This window comes from Typopeltis vanoorti, chromosome 21, assembly GCF_054136105.1.
Source record: "Typopeltis vanoorti isolate ZY-2024b chromosome 21, IOZ_Tvanoo_1.0, whole genome shotgun sequence".
In the NCBI taxonomy this organism is placed as follows: Eukaryota; Metazoa; Arthropoda; class Arachnida; order Uropygi; family Thelyphonidae; genus Typopeltis; species Typopeltis vanoorti.
In genome coordinates this window covers 59538133-59555787 of record NC_143569.1, presented here as the reverse complement: position 1 = coordinate 59555787, position 17655 = coordinate 59538133, and the positions used below count along the sequence as shown (strand labels likewise).

The following is a 17655-nucleotide window of genomic DNA, read 5'->3' as shown; positions in this document are numbered from 1 at the left end:
TTTTGCAATAAGTTATCAACCTGGTGTATGTAACATTGTACTCAATGGTACCTCTTCAGTGAAGAAACCCAGGTGTATAAGGAGGAGAAGATACTAGAGCTGCTGCACAAACTGAATAAGAAAACGGCAATGGGAGGATATCAACACATGCTAAAAATGTTCAGCTGAACTGACTGTTCTTTTGATCAAGCTATATAATTTAAGTATCAGACCAGGGAAGATTCCACAGTAGTGGTAAGAATGTATGGTACTCCTGTTGCATGTGTGGCACAAAGACTGGTGTATCCAACAATCGCTATCTCTGGAATGGTGGTGAAGATTTTGGAAGAGTTAGATCTCACATACAGACATGGCAGACAGAGAAACTATACTTTGTAATAAACAGCATGGGTTTACTAAGGGAAGGTTATGCTTTAGCAATTTGCTTGCATTCTGTAATAATGTTACCATTGAGTTAGACAAGGGGAATGGATACATCATGATACTTTTGGATTTTTCTAAGGCTTTTGACAAAATACAGCATAGAAGACTGCTGCATAGATTAGAGAATTTGGGATTGGATTATAAACTACTGACATGGATAAGATGATGGATGACCGACAGATATCAAACAGTCATATATGGGAGGGAGTGTGAATCTGTAAGATTTAGGGTAACCAGTGGTGTGTCTCGAGGATCAATCCTTGGTCCACTGTTATTCAATCTGTACATTAAGGACATTGGGAAGGATTGAGATGCGACATACAGCTATTTGCTGATGATGCAAAGATAGGTAGGGTAATCAGGAGTGACGCTGATATACCGTACTTGCAGAATGATTTGAATAGGCTGGTATTGTAGGCAAGTGAAAATGGCTATCAGTTCGATGTTAATAAATGTAAGGTCATGCACTTTGGTGGGATCAGATATTATATTATATTATAATGCTGTATTATATTGGTGGAATGATGTTAGAAGAAACTGATCAGACTAAAGATCGTAGAGTTTTAGCAGACAGGAAGTTGAAGTTCAAGGGTCATAAAGCAAAGATTGTAAATACAATTCATAGAATAATTGCAATGCTGAAATGAACCTTGCCGTGTAAAGATAAGGATGTCAGTTTGCTTCTTTACAATACCTCACTTGAACTATTGTATGCAGGTTTGGTCTCCATTGAGATTCTGATACAGTGGAGAGAGGTAGTGTGTGTGTGTGTGCAAAGAAGAATCTCAAATATGATATCAGGATTGTGGAATACTGATTATGAAGACAGATTGAGAATTTGTAGGCTGCAAACACTAATAAACAAGAAAAAGAGGATTGATATGGTTGAAACAAACTTCTGAAAGGGTTATACAAAATTTCAGTAAATGGAATTTTTCATTTTATGGAGTGAGGAAAGGACAGGGGCATCTTTGGAAGCCAAGAATGAATGCTGCCAAGAAGTGGGAGCTAGATTTTTCTCTCACAGAATGGTGCTTGATTGGAAGGGAATGGCATTGAATGTTGTGTGTGCAAGAAGCGTGAATGAATTCAAGAATAGGTATGACAGTTGGTGGTTAGTATGTGGCTTCCCTCAATGAATCCCTCACTCCTATGCAAATAATAATAATAATAATGACTTCCATAACTGCACATGTAATCTTATGTAGCGTTTTCATTTCTTTATATGACGAAGAATACAGACAAAAAAAAAAAAATGCCAATCTAATAAGAGAACCTTAATAAATGCAGGGTTGCTGACAGAAGAAGAGAGAACATTTTATGAATCGATACACATTCCAACTGGTAAATGGTGGTTACCAACTCACTGGTTTTGTGCCCTGGCAATGAGAGCTCGTAAAGAGGGAAGAATCAAAGAAATAATACAAATGAAAGGAATGTTTGAGGTAAAAAAAATTTTGTTACTTTTTTTTTTTTTTTGAATTTGTACCATATTTTGCAAATTCACTTACATTTTATAATAAGGTGGCTACCATTCTGGATAAGGGTGATTCATATACAGTGATACTTCTAGATTTTACAAAGGCATTTGACAGGCTACCACATAATAAACTGTCGTATAAGTTATGGCAAATGGGATTGGAAAATCTGTTGGTTATTGGGTAGCAAACTGACTTTCTAATTACTTCAATATTGAAGTAATTCAGAGAGTAAGGTTGTCTGTTGTGACTATTAACCAGACTTCTCAAGTCTTGTTAAGCATGGAGTTAGTATGGGGAGGGGTTTCATCTCTGGGAAGAGATCCAGATCATATGGGCTCATTCAGAGAATGAGGAACTTTTACAGTTATTCATAGCCATGCTTTATGGGTAAAAGAACCAGTCTTGCCAAATTGCATCACCTGGTAGTAAAATGAAAATACTTTTGTCATTGCTGGATAGATCCTGCTCCAAAAACATTTAGTACTCTTAATAATAGTACTAAATATACTATTATTACTGTAATTCCAACCAAATAGTACTATTAGTACTGTTTGGTTGGAATTACAGCTAAAGCAACTATATTATTATTATTGTTATGTATGTCAATTACATTTTTAGCTGGCCTACTTCTATTTCAATTAAGGAATGCTGTTCCAACTTTGTGAACATATATTAGAGTTCCTTACAGGTGTGAAAATGACTGTCAACATCCTGGATATGGCCAGCACTACTCACATAAACACACACTTTTCAGCCATATTGTGAATACCCTTGCTCTTGCCACTATGCTAAGAAACAGAAACACATCATTCTACCAAATGTTCACTTGGTGTACAAATAAATATGCAAACAATGAATTACAGTTAAGCAGAATACATTATCCATCTAGGTGACTAAGTGAATAAATGTCTATGGGTTTGAATCCTATTGGAGTATGCATGTTTGTGAAATTTTTAGACAGCAAACGATTTTCATTATTAATGTGAGACAAAAACCTTGCTTACTAGAGATGTCGAGCTGCTTGAAAACAGAAAGAAATTTTTTGAAAAGAGTAGCTCCTAGAAGTACCCCTGTCTATTATATAGTACTTTCATGGGTAGCTTACTAAAAGTTAAATCATTCTGTAAACTGTGGTCAGAGAAGTCTTTCTGACCACAGTTTACAAAATTCTGCTTTCTATAGTAGAAAGCAGAATTTTCTCCTCCTTGAAATGCTACAATTACATGAACACAGAGTACAGAGAACATGTTCTCTGTACTCTGTAATGCTACAATTACATGAACACAGAGTACAGAGAACATGTTCTCTGTACTCTAATAAACAGAGCTGTTTTTACCAGACTCTTTTCTGCAATGCATTCATCCCATAGATAATCTATCAGATTCAGATTGGGGCACTGAACTAGCCACTGCAATATTCTGATGTTATTCTCTATGTGTTTTCCATCAGTTTTGTGATACAGTGTCATCATGGAAGAAGGAGGTGAAATAGCTATTATCATAAAACTGCCACAATGCAGGGCATGCATATCCAGAATATCCAAGTAAGATTTTCTGGACATGATTTCATGCATTGTAAAACCTTATCCATAACACAAAAATTACTTCACTTCACTGCCACTTCCCAATTTCATTGTTAAGGAAGAACACAGGTGGACATCCAACATGCCCAACTATGTCCATTAGACTGGAGAGCATGTAATGTGACTTGTCACTCCACTGGACCGATTTCCACTATACCATGGTCCATGTTCTCTGTTCTCCAATCCTGGCAACCTTCAGCATTTCTGTGAAAATTTTCTGAAATCTGTGAAAAAGATGATTTCTACATGTCATAGAAACAGTTATCAGATTGTGTTTGGCTGCTCACATCTCCAAATGCTAGGGTGTGATGGCAAGGTGAAATAACTAGTATTCTTGAAGAAACATGGACTCTGTCAGTCAGTATTTTAGGCCTGGGTTCAGCATTCGTTCTTTCAACAGAAAGACAACTTTGGATATAGGGATGTTTAATGCTACACATGCTAAGAGCAGGGCCGTCACCAGATTAGATCACACCCTGAGGCAAGCAATTAAATATCTCTTGTGATGAATAATAAGACAAAAATATAAGAAAATCTACAATTTATTTTGTTTTTATTACAAGAGAAACATTAATGCAAAACGATTACATAATAATATTAAATGTTAGTTCTGTTTATAAGCTCTTCTAAATTTAAAGTATAAGCTATGTCCACCACTATCAATATAGTTGCTAGACCGACCAATCTTTCTTGGGTCATTGCTGTTTGCAAATAATTTTTAATCAGTTCAAGATTGGAAAAACTTCTTTCAACAATTCCTGTTAGTGTAGCAACAGCACCTACCACAATATGGCTGAATGAGCACCCTTATTAAGCAACGCCATGAGGCAGGCTGCCTCTATGATGCACCCTGTCAACGGAACTGGTTAAGAGAGTGTATCAATACTTAATGGCTGGTATACTTTCTTTAGGTTCATTAAATAAAAATGCAACACTTCACTTGATGTATATAATTACATTATGTAATGTCTACATTTCATCTTTTTCTTAAAAAAAAAAATCCATAAGAAAGTTTGTTGAAATTGTATTTTAAATTCAACAGAAGTTAAGAAACACATCCTTCTGGATTTTAATGCAGAACAGATTAGAAAGAATTTTAATATAAGTGCATCTGAATTTGTCATTCAAAATGCTGACAAAGCAAGGAATAACTAAAAAAATAAACATATTTATTTAAAAAAATTTATTTTATCTTGTAGTTACTTTAATGCTACAGAAATGTAAATGATACTTAAATAAAATTATTTGTATAATATTAACTGGTCTGAAGAGAGAGAGAAAAAAAAGCATATATCTAATTACCAATAAAGCTTTTAAAATATCTAATAATTTGCTTCTTTTTTTTAATTTCCAGGAATTGTTTACATTCCGCAGTGCATGTGGCACAATGTATAGCTATGACTGGATAAGTGTTCCCCTTGTATATACTCAGGTATGATGGAGCAATACCACCATTTGATTCTTAATAACTGGAATTTTAATCAAGATACTGTATATATTCTAATATTTCATATTAAAATGTTAGATTTCCAAATTTGTAGATAAAAGCAATCACTAGCATCAGAAGAGTTGATAATAACTGAGTTGACGTCTCTCCCACCAGTTGGAGAGAGTGACCATATGGTTTTGACTTGGAAAATGAATAGACATGCAGGAGTATCAAAGAGACGGGAACTTATGTGGAATTATAAGGCAGGTGATTATAATAGTCTTAGACGTCAACTTCGGGAAGTTTCATGGAGGGAGGAATTGGAAGGCCGGGATATCACCAGTGCGTGGGAAATTGTGAAAGAATATTTGTTATCAGCAATGGTAAGTTGTATACCACGAGTGAAGAAGAGGGCGCAATTTGGAGTAAAGTGGATGACAAACAATATTAAACAGGAATTGCATGCGAAAAAGAGGCTATGGAAGAGATATAAGGAGACAGGTGAAGAGATGCATGAGGAATATAAGACACAGGCCAGAAGAGTGACTCGTGTGGTAAGGAAAGCGAAACTGGAATATGAGAGGAGATTGGCCCTAAGATCCAAAGAAAATCCTAGGGAATTTTTTAGCTATGTGGCCAGTAGGAGGAGAAATGACTGTGGAAGAATGATATTGTGGGATAAAAATGGGAATAGAGTGACTGATGCAGAGGACATAGTGGAATTGTTCAATGAACACTTTATTGGAGTATTTCATCCTAGAGGAGTCAGTTTTAATGCTAGAGGGATAGGACTGGTACGAGGTCTGGAGGTACAGGAGGAGAGTGTGTTTCAGATACTGAGTACTCTGGATGTCAGTAAAGCTGTGGGACTGGATGGTATTTCTCCACGAGTTTTGAGAGAATGTGCTAGGGAATTGACAATACCTTTAACGTGGCTTTTCAATGAAAGTCTGGCTTTGGCAAAGGTGCCCAGGGAATGGAAGGAAGGTAAGATAGTGCCATTGCATAAGGGTGGTAACAGACTGGAAGTGTCTAATTATAGGCCAGTCTGTGTGTCATCAGTAGTTGTTAAGATCTTGGAGAAAGTAGTGAGGGACCGTGTACAGCATTGGGCAGATGAGGGTAATGTTATCTGTGAGAATCAACATGGATTTGTGAAAGGACGCTCTTGTTTTAGCAATATGCTAGCCTTTTATAATAAAGTTACAAGAGCATTAGATGAGGGAAAGGCATATACTGCAATTTTCTTAGACTTGGCGAAGGCATTTGACAGGGTGCCACATGATAAGCTGATATTTAAGTTGCAGCACATGGGTCTGGATGTCAGATTGGTCAACTGGATTCAGGATTGGCTGTCTGATAGGTATCAGAGAGTTGTGTATGGTGGAGCAGTTTCCAGGAGGCAGAGGGTTACAAGTGGGGTCCCACAGGGCTCAGTACTAGGACCTATATTGTTTAACCTTTATATCAATGACATAGCCAGTGGATTGCAGGGGGATATTCAGTTGTTTGCGGATGATGCGAAGCTTGGAAGGATTATTAGTAATAGTGCAGATGTGGTAGCCCTGCAAGAGGATTTAAATAAGCTAGATAGATGGGCAAATGAATGGGGGTGTCAGTTTAATGCAGCAAAATGTAAGGTCTTGAGGTTTGGGAAACATCGATGGGATGCTGCATACTCTATGGGAGGAGTTATACTGGAGGAAGTAGGGGAGACAAGAGATCTGGGGTTGATGATTGATAGAAACCTGAAGTTTAGGGGACATATTGCAAAGGTGGTGAAGGTAACACAGAGGATTGCTGCTATTATGAGAAGGACACTGACCTGCAGAGATAAGAGGGTTATCATTCCGTTGTATAAGTCTCTGATCAGACCACACTTGGACTATTGTTCTCAGATTTGGTCCCCAGGATTTGAAGGGGATAAATTAACCGTGGAAAGGATACAAAGACGGATGACAAAGATGGTTTCAGGGCTGTACAAGGATAGTTATGAGGATCGGCTTAGAGAATGTGGACTGCAGAGTTTGGTGGATAGAAGAAGGAGAGGTGATATGATTGAGACTTTTAAACTGTTGAGAGGTGGTTACAGGGTTGACACTGGGGAGTTCTTTCGCTTGGTTGATCAGCGGGAAGGAGTGATGACAAGAGGCCATCCCTAGAAGTTACGAAAGGAAACTGTGAGCAAGAGGGTAAGGAGTGGTTTCTTTGTGTGGAGGGTGGTTGAGCTGTGGAATGCATTGCCTGATGGAGTGGTGGGAGCGAGAACGGTCAGTGGGTTTAAGGAGTGGTATGATAAACTTTGTGTTTCTCAGGGGGGGACTTCCCCTCGATGAGTCTTGACAGACTTTATGTCTTAGAAAGGACCTCCCTCGATGAGTCTTTTGACTCCTTGGAGGCCTGAATAATAATAATAATAATAATAATAATAAACAACACAATTTTAAAAATTGTGTTGTTTAGTTAAACAACACAGATTTAAAAAAATCCAAATTTTTTAAAATCTTAAGCTGTTTATTACATTAGAAGTCCTGAATAAACAGATCGTAAGGTCTTCACATATAGTTATCCAGGCACCTTTCCAGCTTACTGTCTATGGTGGTGCAACTGCAACCAAGGTTTTGCAGAACCTAAGCATTCCATGCCGTTTTAAAATTTAAAAATTATACGAATATACAGAATTTTTGATGCCAGCAATATGCAATTCATAATAATGTATATACCGTACTGTATTCTTAAAACTTATTCAGAGAGTTTTCTAGAAATAACGAATAACATCAGCTAAACAAGTATAAAAATGAGAGCCAAACAATAATATTAAACCATTATAGAGCTGCAATAAGATGCTCACTGACTTTTTTTTTTTTTTTAAGTGAAATCTTCCAAAAGGCTGGCACAACAGTTGAAAAAAATAATTTGAAATAATTTATGAAATCTAAATATTCTATAAATAATTTAAGAAATCTGAATATTCCTAAACAAATAAATCAGGGACTGTTGGTCTTTGAAGTTTGTTAAATTCATCCTGGAAGACTTCAATACAAATATCTTGGGGTTTCACATGTCAAAAGTTTTGACACCACACGACTTTGCTTTTCATTGTACAACCATAACTCACAAGCTACACTTAATACATTGGAATGATGTACTATTCACTGTTTCTGGACTCTAAAATAATGGAAAGAGTGCCTACATAAGAGTAAGCTATGCTCACCTCTGACAGTGAAGTTCAAGTTTCAAGGATTTCCAAAGAACCCCTGAATATCCAAAGGACCTACCTGTGGACCAACCTAATGATCAACTTGAAATGCATGATTCATTTAAATAAATAGCATATAAAATTACTTTGATAAGTCTGGTTGGAACTGCATCTAAGTGAAATAGCATCTACATAGCAGAACTGTAATCAGGCATTCTTGTGTAGAGGCTTAAGTGCTGTGAGGACATTATGTTGGAGGTTTAATGGATTTTTTACAACACTCAAAAAGAATTAAAATAGAATTTAATACTTCCTATATTTCGTCCTAGTCACTAGGACATCTACGAGGATTACAAAAAACAATTAATGTAACATGCACACAAAAACTTACAATACTAAGCACAACCACGTGGGTGACACTAAAGTAAGGTTGTGCTTAGTATTGTAAGTTTTTGTGTGCATGTTACATTAATTGTTTTTTGTAATCCCTAAATGTCTTAGTAACTAGGACGAAATATAGAAAGTATTAAATTCTATTTTAATTCTTTTTGAGTTGTAAAAAATCCATTAAACCTCCAACATAATGTAATCAGGCAAACACGACAATATGACCTTAAGTTATAAGCTGTATAAGATATGCAGTCTGACTATTAAATTTTGTGGTTATAAACCATATAATATATGCAGTTTACAATAATTTAATAAACACATTAAAAATATTTTGTTGCTAGAGATCAAAATTAGAATAGTAAATTTAAATCAAACCAGCAGAGTAAACACTAGGAACACAACACTGAACAGAAATCATCTGTTTAGTATTATAACCACAATATTGTTCTTGAAGGTTAGATCATATTCAGAGACTTCATTATTAAAAACCATGAAAACAACTATTCTGTTATAGTAAAACTTCAGTTTAATATAAACCAAAATAATCACTCAAAGTTTCAACCTTCATATCAAGGTTGTATACCTGGAGTATACATATATACAAAGAAACAAGCTATGTTACAAACTACATGACATAATAGCCACAGTAATTTGGTCAACTGATCTGACCTCTGGAAAGAAAAAACATTACTACATTAAAGCTAGAGTCCTGTTATTATTTATTTGGTTACAAATCATCAAATTCCTGCCATGCACTCTTGTTAAATCTTGAATGAAGGAGAAATTTATTGTACTACATTTCATTCAGATTTAACAAGTATCACAAGTCTCAGAGAAATACTTGTATACTGGTAAGGGTGAAATTGATTGAAAAATAATGATAAAATCCATGAAAAAAAAAATTCCTTATGTAATATAATATTAAGTGTCTTTGTGAATACAACAGAGGTTGAAAATAAGAAAAAAAATGTTAGTATGCCAAAGTTTAGATCAAAGTTACAGAAGAGATAAGCGGATTAAAAAACATGTCCAGAGGCAGTCATGTACACAAAGTCAAAAAGGCGTGTGGGAGTTTCCCATGGATACGCAAGGAGGAGCGATGGCATGGAGTACAGAAGAATTAGGTGCCGGATAAAAACAATGATGTAGTAGGGAGAATATCACAATATTGAATATATAGAGCTTGGCAACGCCAACTTGAGGCCTTTTTCCATCTTGTTCCTGTCGTTCCCGGAGAAGGAAGTTCGAGTGCAGTTGAGAAGGACGATGTCCATAGGCAGCTATGTGGTCAGACAGAGATCCAGCGCGAGCATAGGCCTCGCCACAGTGGCATAATCAGCATAGACCAAGATGATATGCGGAACCACGTGGATCGATCCCTGCAGACCAGCTTCACCTACATCGAAGGAAGTGAATTGTGAATGTATTCACTAGCCTGTCCTTTCATAGAGCAGTAAACTGGAGGAAGAAACATCGAGCCATAAGAATATAACAGATGATCGAAAGAGAAAGCCAGAGTGATCCTAATGCCCTGGTAATGTAAGAACCTTTTAAATCCTTTGTATATACAGGAATGTTAGATTGTAACGAAGATAGGAACTGATAAGTTATTGGACTTTCGAAGTGCAATAGGACTTTAGCATCTGATCCACATATAGAATGTTATAGCTCTGTATATGAGGTCTTGCAAAGTGTTGTGATTGAATATATAGTTTTGTTATAGTCAAATAGTTCCCGTGAGCAAGATTTAGTAAATGATTACCTAAGAATATTAAGTAATTAGAAGGAATTCATAATGTGTTTAGTGTTAGATATTGCTTCATGTTGAGAAAGTTTAAGAATGCCCAGGTTACACCTGCATGATTGAATTAGTTTAGTTAAGTAATTATCATTAATTGTACATATTTTTTAATGAATAAATCCTTTCTTGTCAACCTAATAGCTTGTCTGATCTATGTTCTCAATGCACCACTCATAAAGTAGAACCTGTGCAAATCAAAATCTTGGGGGATAGCCACGACTGCAGTAAAATTGAGACACATAAGTTTTGGTGAAATTTGGAATAGTAATTGTATGAATATTGAGCCATTCTGAATGTTTTCTCCCAGATGACAAAGCTTCTCTAGTCTAATAATTTTGGATGGCACATCATTAACAAATAAATTTTTCCAAAATTAGAAACGGGGTTAATACCAGAATTACAACAAAGGGATTGGCTCTAGCCTGAAACAGTGTCTTTGTTAACAGTGCAGTGCACCATCATTCAATATATTTATAGCAGCCAGCAGATAGAGAAGTAATAAGATTTTTATGAGTAAGGAATTAATGAGACTTAAGAGAGAGAAATGAGTAAGTAAGGTAGATAGGTAAAGGTATATATCAAATTAACGTAATTTATCAGTGGAACAGCCGGTAGAATAACTGAGGATTTAATTGTAGATTTAGTAAGATCTGATATAAGTAAATATAATCAAAAATTTTAAATTTACAAAAGCTACATAACTTTACACCCTCAAGAGGTGTACAGGATATGATAGTACTACATAAAAAATTTACATCATTACTATCTTCCTATCTACAATTTTCCTCCAAATCAGTCTGTTACTTGTCAAGACTCCAACATTATCAGATCTTATATTTCTATCTTCTAAGGCACTTTTTGCTGTATCAATCCACCTATATCTTGGTCTTCCTCGGGGTCGTTTTACTGCCAACTGGCAGAGAACACTTGTTTTGGTAATCTTTCCTCACCCATTCTGTTCAAGTGACCATATCACCTGAGATTAGCCCTGCTAACGCATTCCTGGATGCTGACAAGGTCAAGTTCTTTCCTAATATCTTTGTTTTTAATATGATATTGCCATCGATGCCATCTGTTCATGCCCCTAATCTTTCTCAGGCCTCTCATATCTGCTGTCTCTAGTCTTTGGTCAAGTGTTTTACTTCTGACCCTGCTCTCAGAACCATAAGTTAAAACTGGTTTGAACATTGTCTTGTATACATTTAATTTAGTGTTCCGATTAATTGTTCTCTTATTCCATATGAATTTATTCAGTTGACTTCCTACCATGTCAGCTTTGTTGATTCTGTTGTCTATTTCCATGTTTAATTTATCATCTTCACTAAAAATCGTGCCTTCACTAAAAATAGCTGAAATGTTTTACTTGTTGCACAGTTTCTCCATTCACAATGCATTTGCCTATTTTCATTGTCTTTGTCTTGTTATTGCTGACCTTCATACCTTATCTATTACAATTCAATTATTCAATTCAAAAGAGGGTGTCGTGAGTCAAGCGTGGCGGACATGTGTAAGAGCTCCAGATTGAGATAAGTATTATTGGAATAATTAAGTATATATGAGTGTTTGTTTAAGTAAGAGCTGCTGAAAAAATTGTGCGCTACCATTATTATTAGTGTGGGGGATTTTGTTTTGCTTAAACTTAATTATGAATTCATTGTTATTATTAGACTTTAGAGTGGTAACTGGCAGATTAAACAAGGCGGCGACTTTAACTTAGACTTCAGTCATTTTGTTAGGTGTGAGGTGTGTTATATGTATTCTTTCGATTACATAAATGATTTGTGGATGTTTAGGGCAGATGTGTGTGCGAAGTGTGACCTGAATGAGGAATTAATGAATGCAAATATGAAACTGATGACAGTTAGTAATGAGAATGTCACAGGGAAAATGAGTGCACGTTAGAAAGAGAAGGATGGTGTGAAAGAGATGCAAAAAATGTTAAAAAATCAGTAAAAAAGAAAACGAGTGATTTAAAAACCATAATGGATGTTAATAAGGACGAAAGTGAGGCGAGAATGGCAAAAGGAAATGAAATTGAGAGAATGAATGAAACTGGAAATGGCGTGATGCAAGAATTGAAAGTGGGAAAAATAAAAAGAATGAATGAATGATAGCAAAAGTTGGATGCATGTTGGACAGAAAGTATGGAAGCACAGAAGGTTGAATGAGAGTGAAAGTGAGAAGAGGGTGTCGAGAGTAGGAAAATTAGAAGGAATGAATGATAGAGGGAATGTGACGCGATATTCGGAAGTTGAATTGGATTGGATGAGGAAGGAGATGAAATGGATGTGGAATGAAATTAAGAAAATTCGGGTAAAAATTATTAAAACTAATTATGATGGCATGAAAGAGTTAATGAAGGATGAGTGAGTGGCGGTATATTGCGACTCCATTATTAAAGGTGTGCCAGATGATAGGATGCACAAGGTATGTTTTCCAGGCTGTAAAATGAGTAGAGTGATTGAGACATCAGATATGAGGAGGGAGCAAGCAAAGGAGTTGATAGTTTTAATCAGCATGAATGATTTGACAGAGGACAAAGAGCAAGTCAGAATGGATATGAGGAGGCTGCTTAGAAGGATAAAAGAGAATAGTGTGACAGGAAGGGTAGTCAGCATGTTGCCTAGGTAAGACTGTGGTGAGATGAGGTGGAGAGCAAGGATCATGAATGATATGCTGGCTGAAATGTGTGAGGGGATGGGAGTAGTTTGTTAATGTGTGGAATGAGTTTGAAGGAAGAAGTGAACTGTATGGGAGCGATGGACTGCATTTGAGTGGTTATGGTGTGAGTCGCTTGGAGCAACTGCTGCTGGAAGGTAGAGAAGTGAGTAGAGTGAGAGAGAATGAATCAGATAAAGCGGGAAGTGATTAGAAAATGAGAGAATGGGTGTGCAAGATGAGCAGGGAAACGGGGAGGTTCAGGGTGGATCGGGATACACAACGTGAGAAAGGTGGATGCTCCGAGAGAAGGTGAGAGCATGTATATACAGGAAAGAAATGGGATGACCTGGGATCAAGAGGAAACAGTTGGAATTGAAAAGGGTTTTAAAATGAATAAGAAGAAAGGGAAATGGCCCCAGTCGAGCATGGAGAGATCACATCGAGTGAGTGGTATCAGTGGAACTAGTTGTAGATCCAGAAATGAGCTGTTGTGTTTGTATACAAATGCTAGAAGTATAAGAAACGAGGCAGACGAAATGGTTGCATTAATTGCGTCTGTTCACCCAAAGATTGTTGGAATAAGTGAGACATGGTTGGAAGAGGATGATATCCTGATAGGAATAGAGATGGAAGGGTATGATGTGTTTCGTGAGGATAGAAGGGATAAAAAGGGAGGGGGAGTGCTATTGATGATAGAGAAAGATTTATGTCCATACAAAGTAGAGATGCAAGAGGGAAAAAGTGCCAGTGGTTTTTGAGGCAGTATGGTGTGAGATAGAGGCGAATGATAATCAAATACTTGGTTGGATGCTGTTATAGACCAGGTAATGTGGATGGTGGTGATAATGAATGTATAATCGAATTAGTCAAGCAAATAAGAATTCTTTATGGGCGATTTTAATTATGGCAATATAGACTGGAATGATGAGATAGCAACTGGAAGTAAAGAAAATGAATTTCTTGAGTTTTTTAGGGATAACTACCTCAGACAGTATGTAACAGAGGGCATGTGATGATTGAAGGTCTTGGATTTGGTCATCTCATCAGAGGATGTAATTATAAATGAGGTGTCAAATCATCCACCAATTGGTGAGAGTGACCATGAGGTGATTACCTGGATTGCCAGCAGTGTAAGGACCACTGTGAGAAAAGGGTATATGTGGAACTACAAGGGGGTGATTATGAAGAACTCAGGCGACAGCTTGCGGGTGTAGCATGGAATGAGGAGTTATCTGGAAAAGAGATCAATGCAGCTTGGGAGATTTTCGAAAACTATCTAGTAGATGCAATGTCTAAGTGTATTCCAAGGGTGAGAAGGTTTTAAATAAGGTAGGTGTGAGATGGATGAATAAAGATATTAAGCATGCGATACAGAGAAAGAGGGCATTGTGGAGGCAGCATAAGAGAAGTGGAAATAACCAATTCCATGAGGTCTACAAAGACCAGTCAAGGAGAGTGATTTGGGTGGTGAGGGTAGCTAAAGAGAGGTATGAACAACAGTTAGCTAATAAAGCCAAAAAGAATCCTAAGGAGTTCTTTCGATATGTAACCAGCAAAAGAAAGAATGATTATGGAAGGATGACACTGATAGGAGAAAATGGTATAAAGACAGCTATTGCAGAATGTGTGGTAGAGATACTTAATGAGCAATTCATAAAGGTCTTTCAATCTTGTGAATGTGACTTCATGGAGAGATTGAGAGCAGTAGATGATGGGGAGGAGAGACTGACTGTAAGTGAGCAAGAGGTGTATGGGGAGTTGAGTAAACTAGATGTTAATAAGGCTGTGGGACTTGATAATATATTACCACATATTCTGAAGGATATATTCTGTGCCAGGGAGTTGATGCCAGCCTTGATATGTTTTTTTAATACGAGTCTTGCACTCGGTCAAGTCCCTAAGGAGTGAAAGGAGGGCAAGATTATGCCACTTGATAAAGGGGGTGATCGAACTCAAGCATCAAACTATAGGCATATCTGTGTGTCAGGTGTTGTGGTTAAGTTGTTGGAGAAGGTTGTGAGAACTAGGATCCAGAGTTGGGTTGACAACAATGGTATTATCTTTGATGGACAGCATGGATTTGCTAAAGGGAGGTCATGTTTTAGTAATCTACTTACTTATTACAATAAAGTGACTGCTTTCTTGGACAGAAGAGAAGGATACACAGTAATATACTAAGATTTCACAAAGGCTTTTGACAGAGTACCTCATAATAAATTGATAGTCAAACTAGTGCAGATGGGGTTGGATATCAGATTAGTGCATTGGATTGGAGACTGGCTATCTGATCGGTATCAAGAAGTTGTGTATGGGGGAGCGATATCCAGGAAAAGGAAAGTCACTAGTGGAGTGCCTCAGGGGTCTGTTTTGAAGCCATTACTGTTTAACTTGTATATTAATGATATAGGTGAAGATTTGGATGGAGATATTCAGTTGTTTGCAAATGATGCAAAGTTGGGACAAACCATGAAGAGTAGTGAAGATGTTGTGGCCTTACAAGAAGACTTGAATAACTTGAGTGATTGGGCACGGAAATGGAGATGCAAGTTCAATGATGCAAAATATAAGGTTTTAAAATTTGGAAAACAAAGATGGAATGCAGAATTTATGCTTGGTGAGGATATACTGTTGAAGGTGGAAAAAATAAGAGATCTGGGAGTGATAGTGGATAAGGATCTGAAATTTAGGGGACACATAGCCAAAATTGTGAAGACAACACAAAGGCTTCTGGGAATGCTGCAGAGGACACTGACATGTAGAAGTAGGCAGATTCTTGTTCCATTATATAAGGCTTTGATTAGGCCACACATGGACTATTGTGCCCAGATTTGGTCACCTGGTTTTCAGAAGGATGAAGAGATGTTGGAAAGGGTACAAAAGCAACTGACTAAGGTAGTTTCTGACCTCTGGAATGTCGAGTATGAGGAAAGATTGAGAAGATGTAATTTGCAGAGTCTAGTGGACAGGAGGAAGAGGGGAGATATGATAGAGACCTAAAAGTTGGTAAGGGTTGTTATAGGATAAATGCTGGAGAAGTTCTACAGAAAATAGTGGGAGATCGGGGGGGGGGGGGGGAGAACCAGAGGTCATCCCTGGAAACTGTATAAAGAGAGTGCGAGTAGGTGAGTGAGGGAGCAGGTTTTTTTCGTTCAGAGGTGTAAATGATTGGAATGCTTTGCCTGAGAGTGGGGTGTCTGCAAGGAGTTTGAATGTGTTCAAGGCATGGTATGATGAGCTGTGTGTGTGTGTGATAAAAGGACCTCCCAGATGAATCTTTGACTCCATGAGGTCTTGGGGTAATAATAATAATAATTTGGTCAGGGAATCTTGCAGACTTGTAGCAGATTTATTTAGAAGTATAACATCATCTGCATAAAGCAAAGAGCTGACATTAACATCTCCAATTGTTATATCAGGTTTAATACCACTTTCCTTCGTAATGCGATCCATATAGATAATAAATAACAGATGGGATAGTGTACATCCTTGTCTGACACCAGATTTAACATCAAACCATCTTCCTGTAATGCCTTCAATTCTAACTGCTGATTCACAACTCAAATAAAGACTAAGTACTGATTGATATAATGCCCCATTGACACCATATAACTGTGGCACTTTGAATAGCTTCTCTCTTGGCACCTTTTCATATGCTTTTTCCAGATCTACAAAACTTAAATACAGATCTTTGTTATATTCAAATGATTTCTCAACTATTTGTCATAAAGTGAAGATCTGATACTGAGAGCCTCTATTTGGCTTGAATCCAGCTTGTTCTTCCCTAAGCTTTTTTTTTCCACAATTCTTCTCAACCATTTCTCAAGTATACTTGCATAAATCTTACCAGGAACACTAAGTAGGGAAATACCTCTGTAATTTTCACATTCAGTTTTATTTCCCTTTTTATATATGGTTACTATGAGAGCTCTACTCCAATCATCAGGAATTTGTCCATCTGTCCAGGCCTTTCGAACTATGCAGTGTAGCCACTGTAAGACTTTTATACCTCCATACTACAGTATTTCTGGTCGAATATCATGTACTCCTGCTGCCTTTCCATATTTCAATCCTTTGATGGCTTTTTCTACTTCAAGTATGGATATGTATTTCTGACTGTATGCCTGTTGAGTGTTTTTTACCACTGTGCTATCACTGCTTGTTTCATTTAGCAAATTTTCAAAGTAATTACTCCATACTTCAAGGATATCTTTTTTTCCCATTTTCATGTCAACTTTATCATTTCTAACTCCTTTTAGAGTACTCTTTCCATTTCTGAGCTTCTTCAACAACCTCCGAATATCTTGCCACAATCTTCATATTTATTTTTTATGGTCTTATCAAAGTCTTCCCATGACTTTTATTTAGCTAGTCTTACACAGTGTTTAGATTTCTCACATTGGTCTCTGTATACTCTAAGAGCACTAGCTGACATATTTGCAAGGAACTTTTGATATGCTTTCTTGTTTTCCTTAACTTCCTGTCTACTATGCAGTTCTGATTTTTCTATCCTTGCAGACAACCTCACCACATGCCTCTCTGGCTGAATCGATCAGGGTTTCCTTCAAGGCTTGCCACTGAATCTCCAAAGTTCGGTTCCTGTTCTCGAACTCTTTCATTTTTTCTTGAATAATGTTTGTATATGTCAGTCTACAGTTCACATCTGAGAGCTGCTCAACTTTTATTTGCTTT

General features: G+C 36.9%; 1 protein-coding gene across 1 annotated transcript in view; it reads left to right on the top strand.

The window, feature by feature from the left end:
• The window catches only part of LOC150094889 (bestrophin-4-like), a 93817-nt gene that overhangs the window by 44798 nt on the left and 31364 nt on the right, over window positions 1-17655 (top strand). The window contains exons 5-6 of the mRNA XM_090411145.1: window positions 1714-1868; window positions 4841-4918. Of these exons, the coding sequence (XP_090267271.1) occupies window positions 1714-1868; window positions 4841-4918 (233 nt within the window). The remainder of the gene's footprint in view (window positions 1-1713; window positions 1869-4840; window positions 4919-17655) is intronic.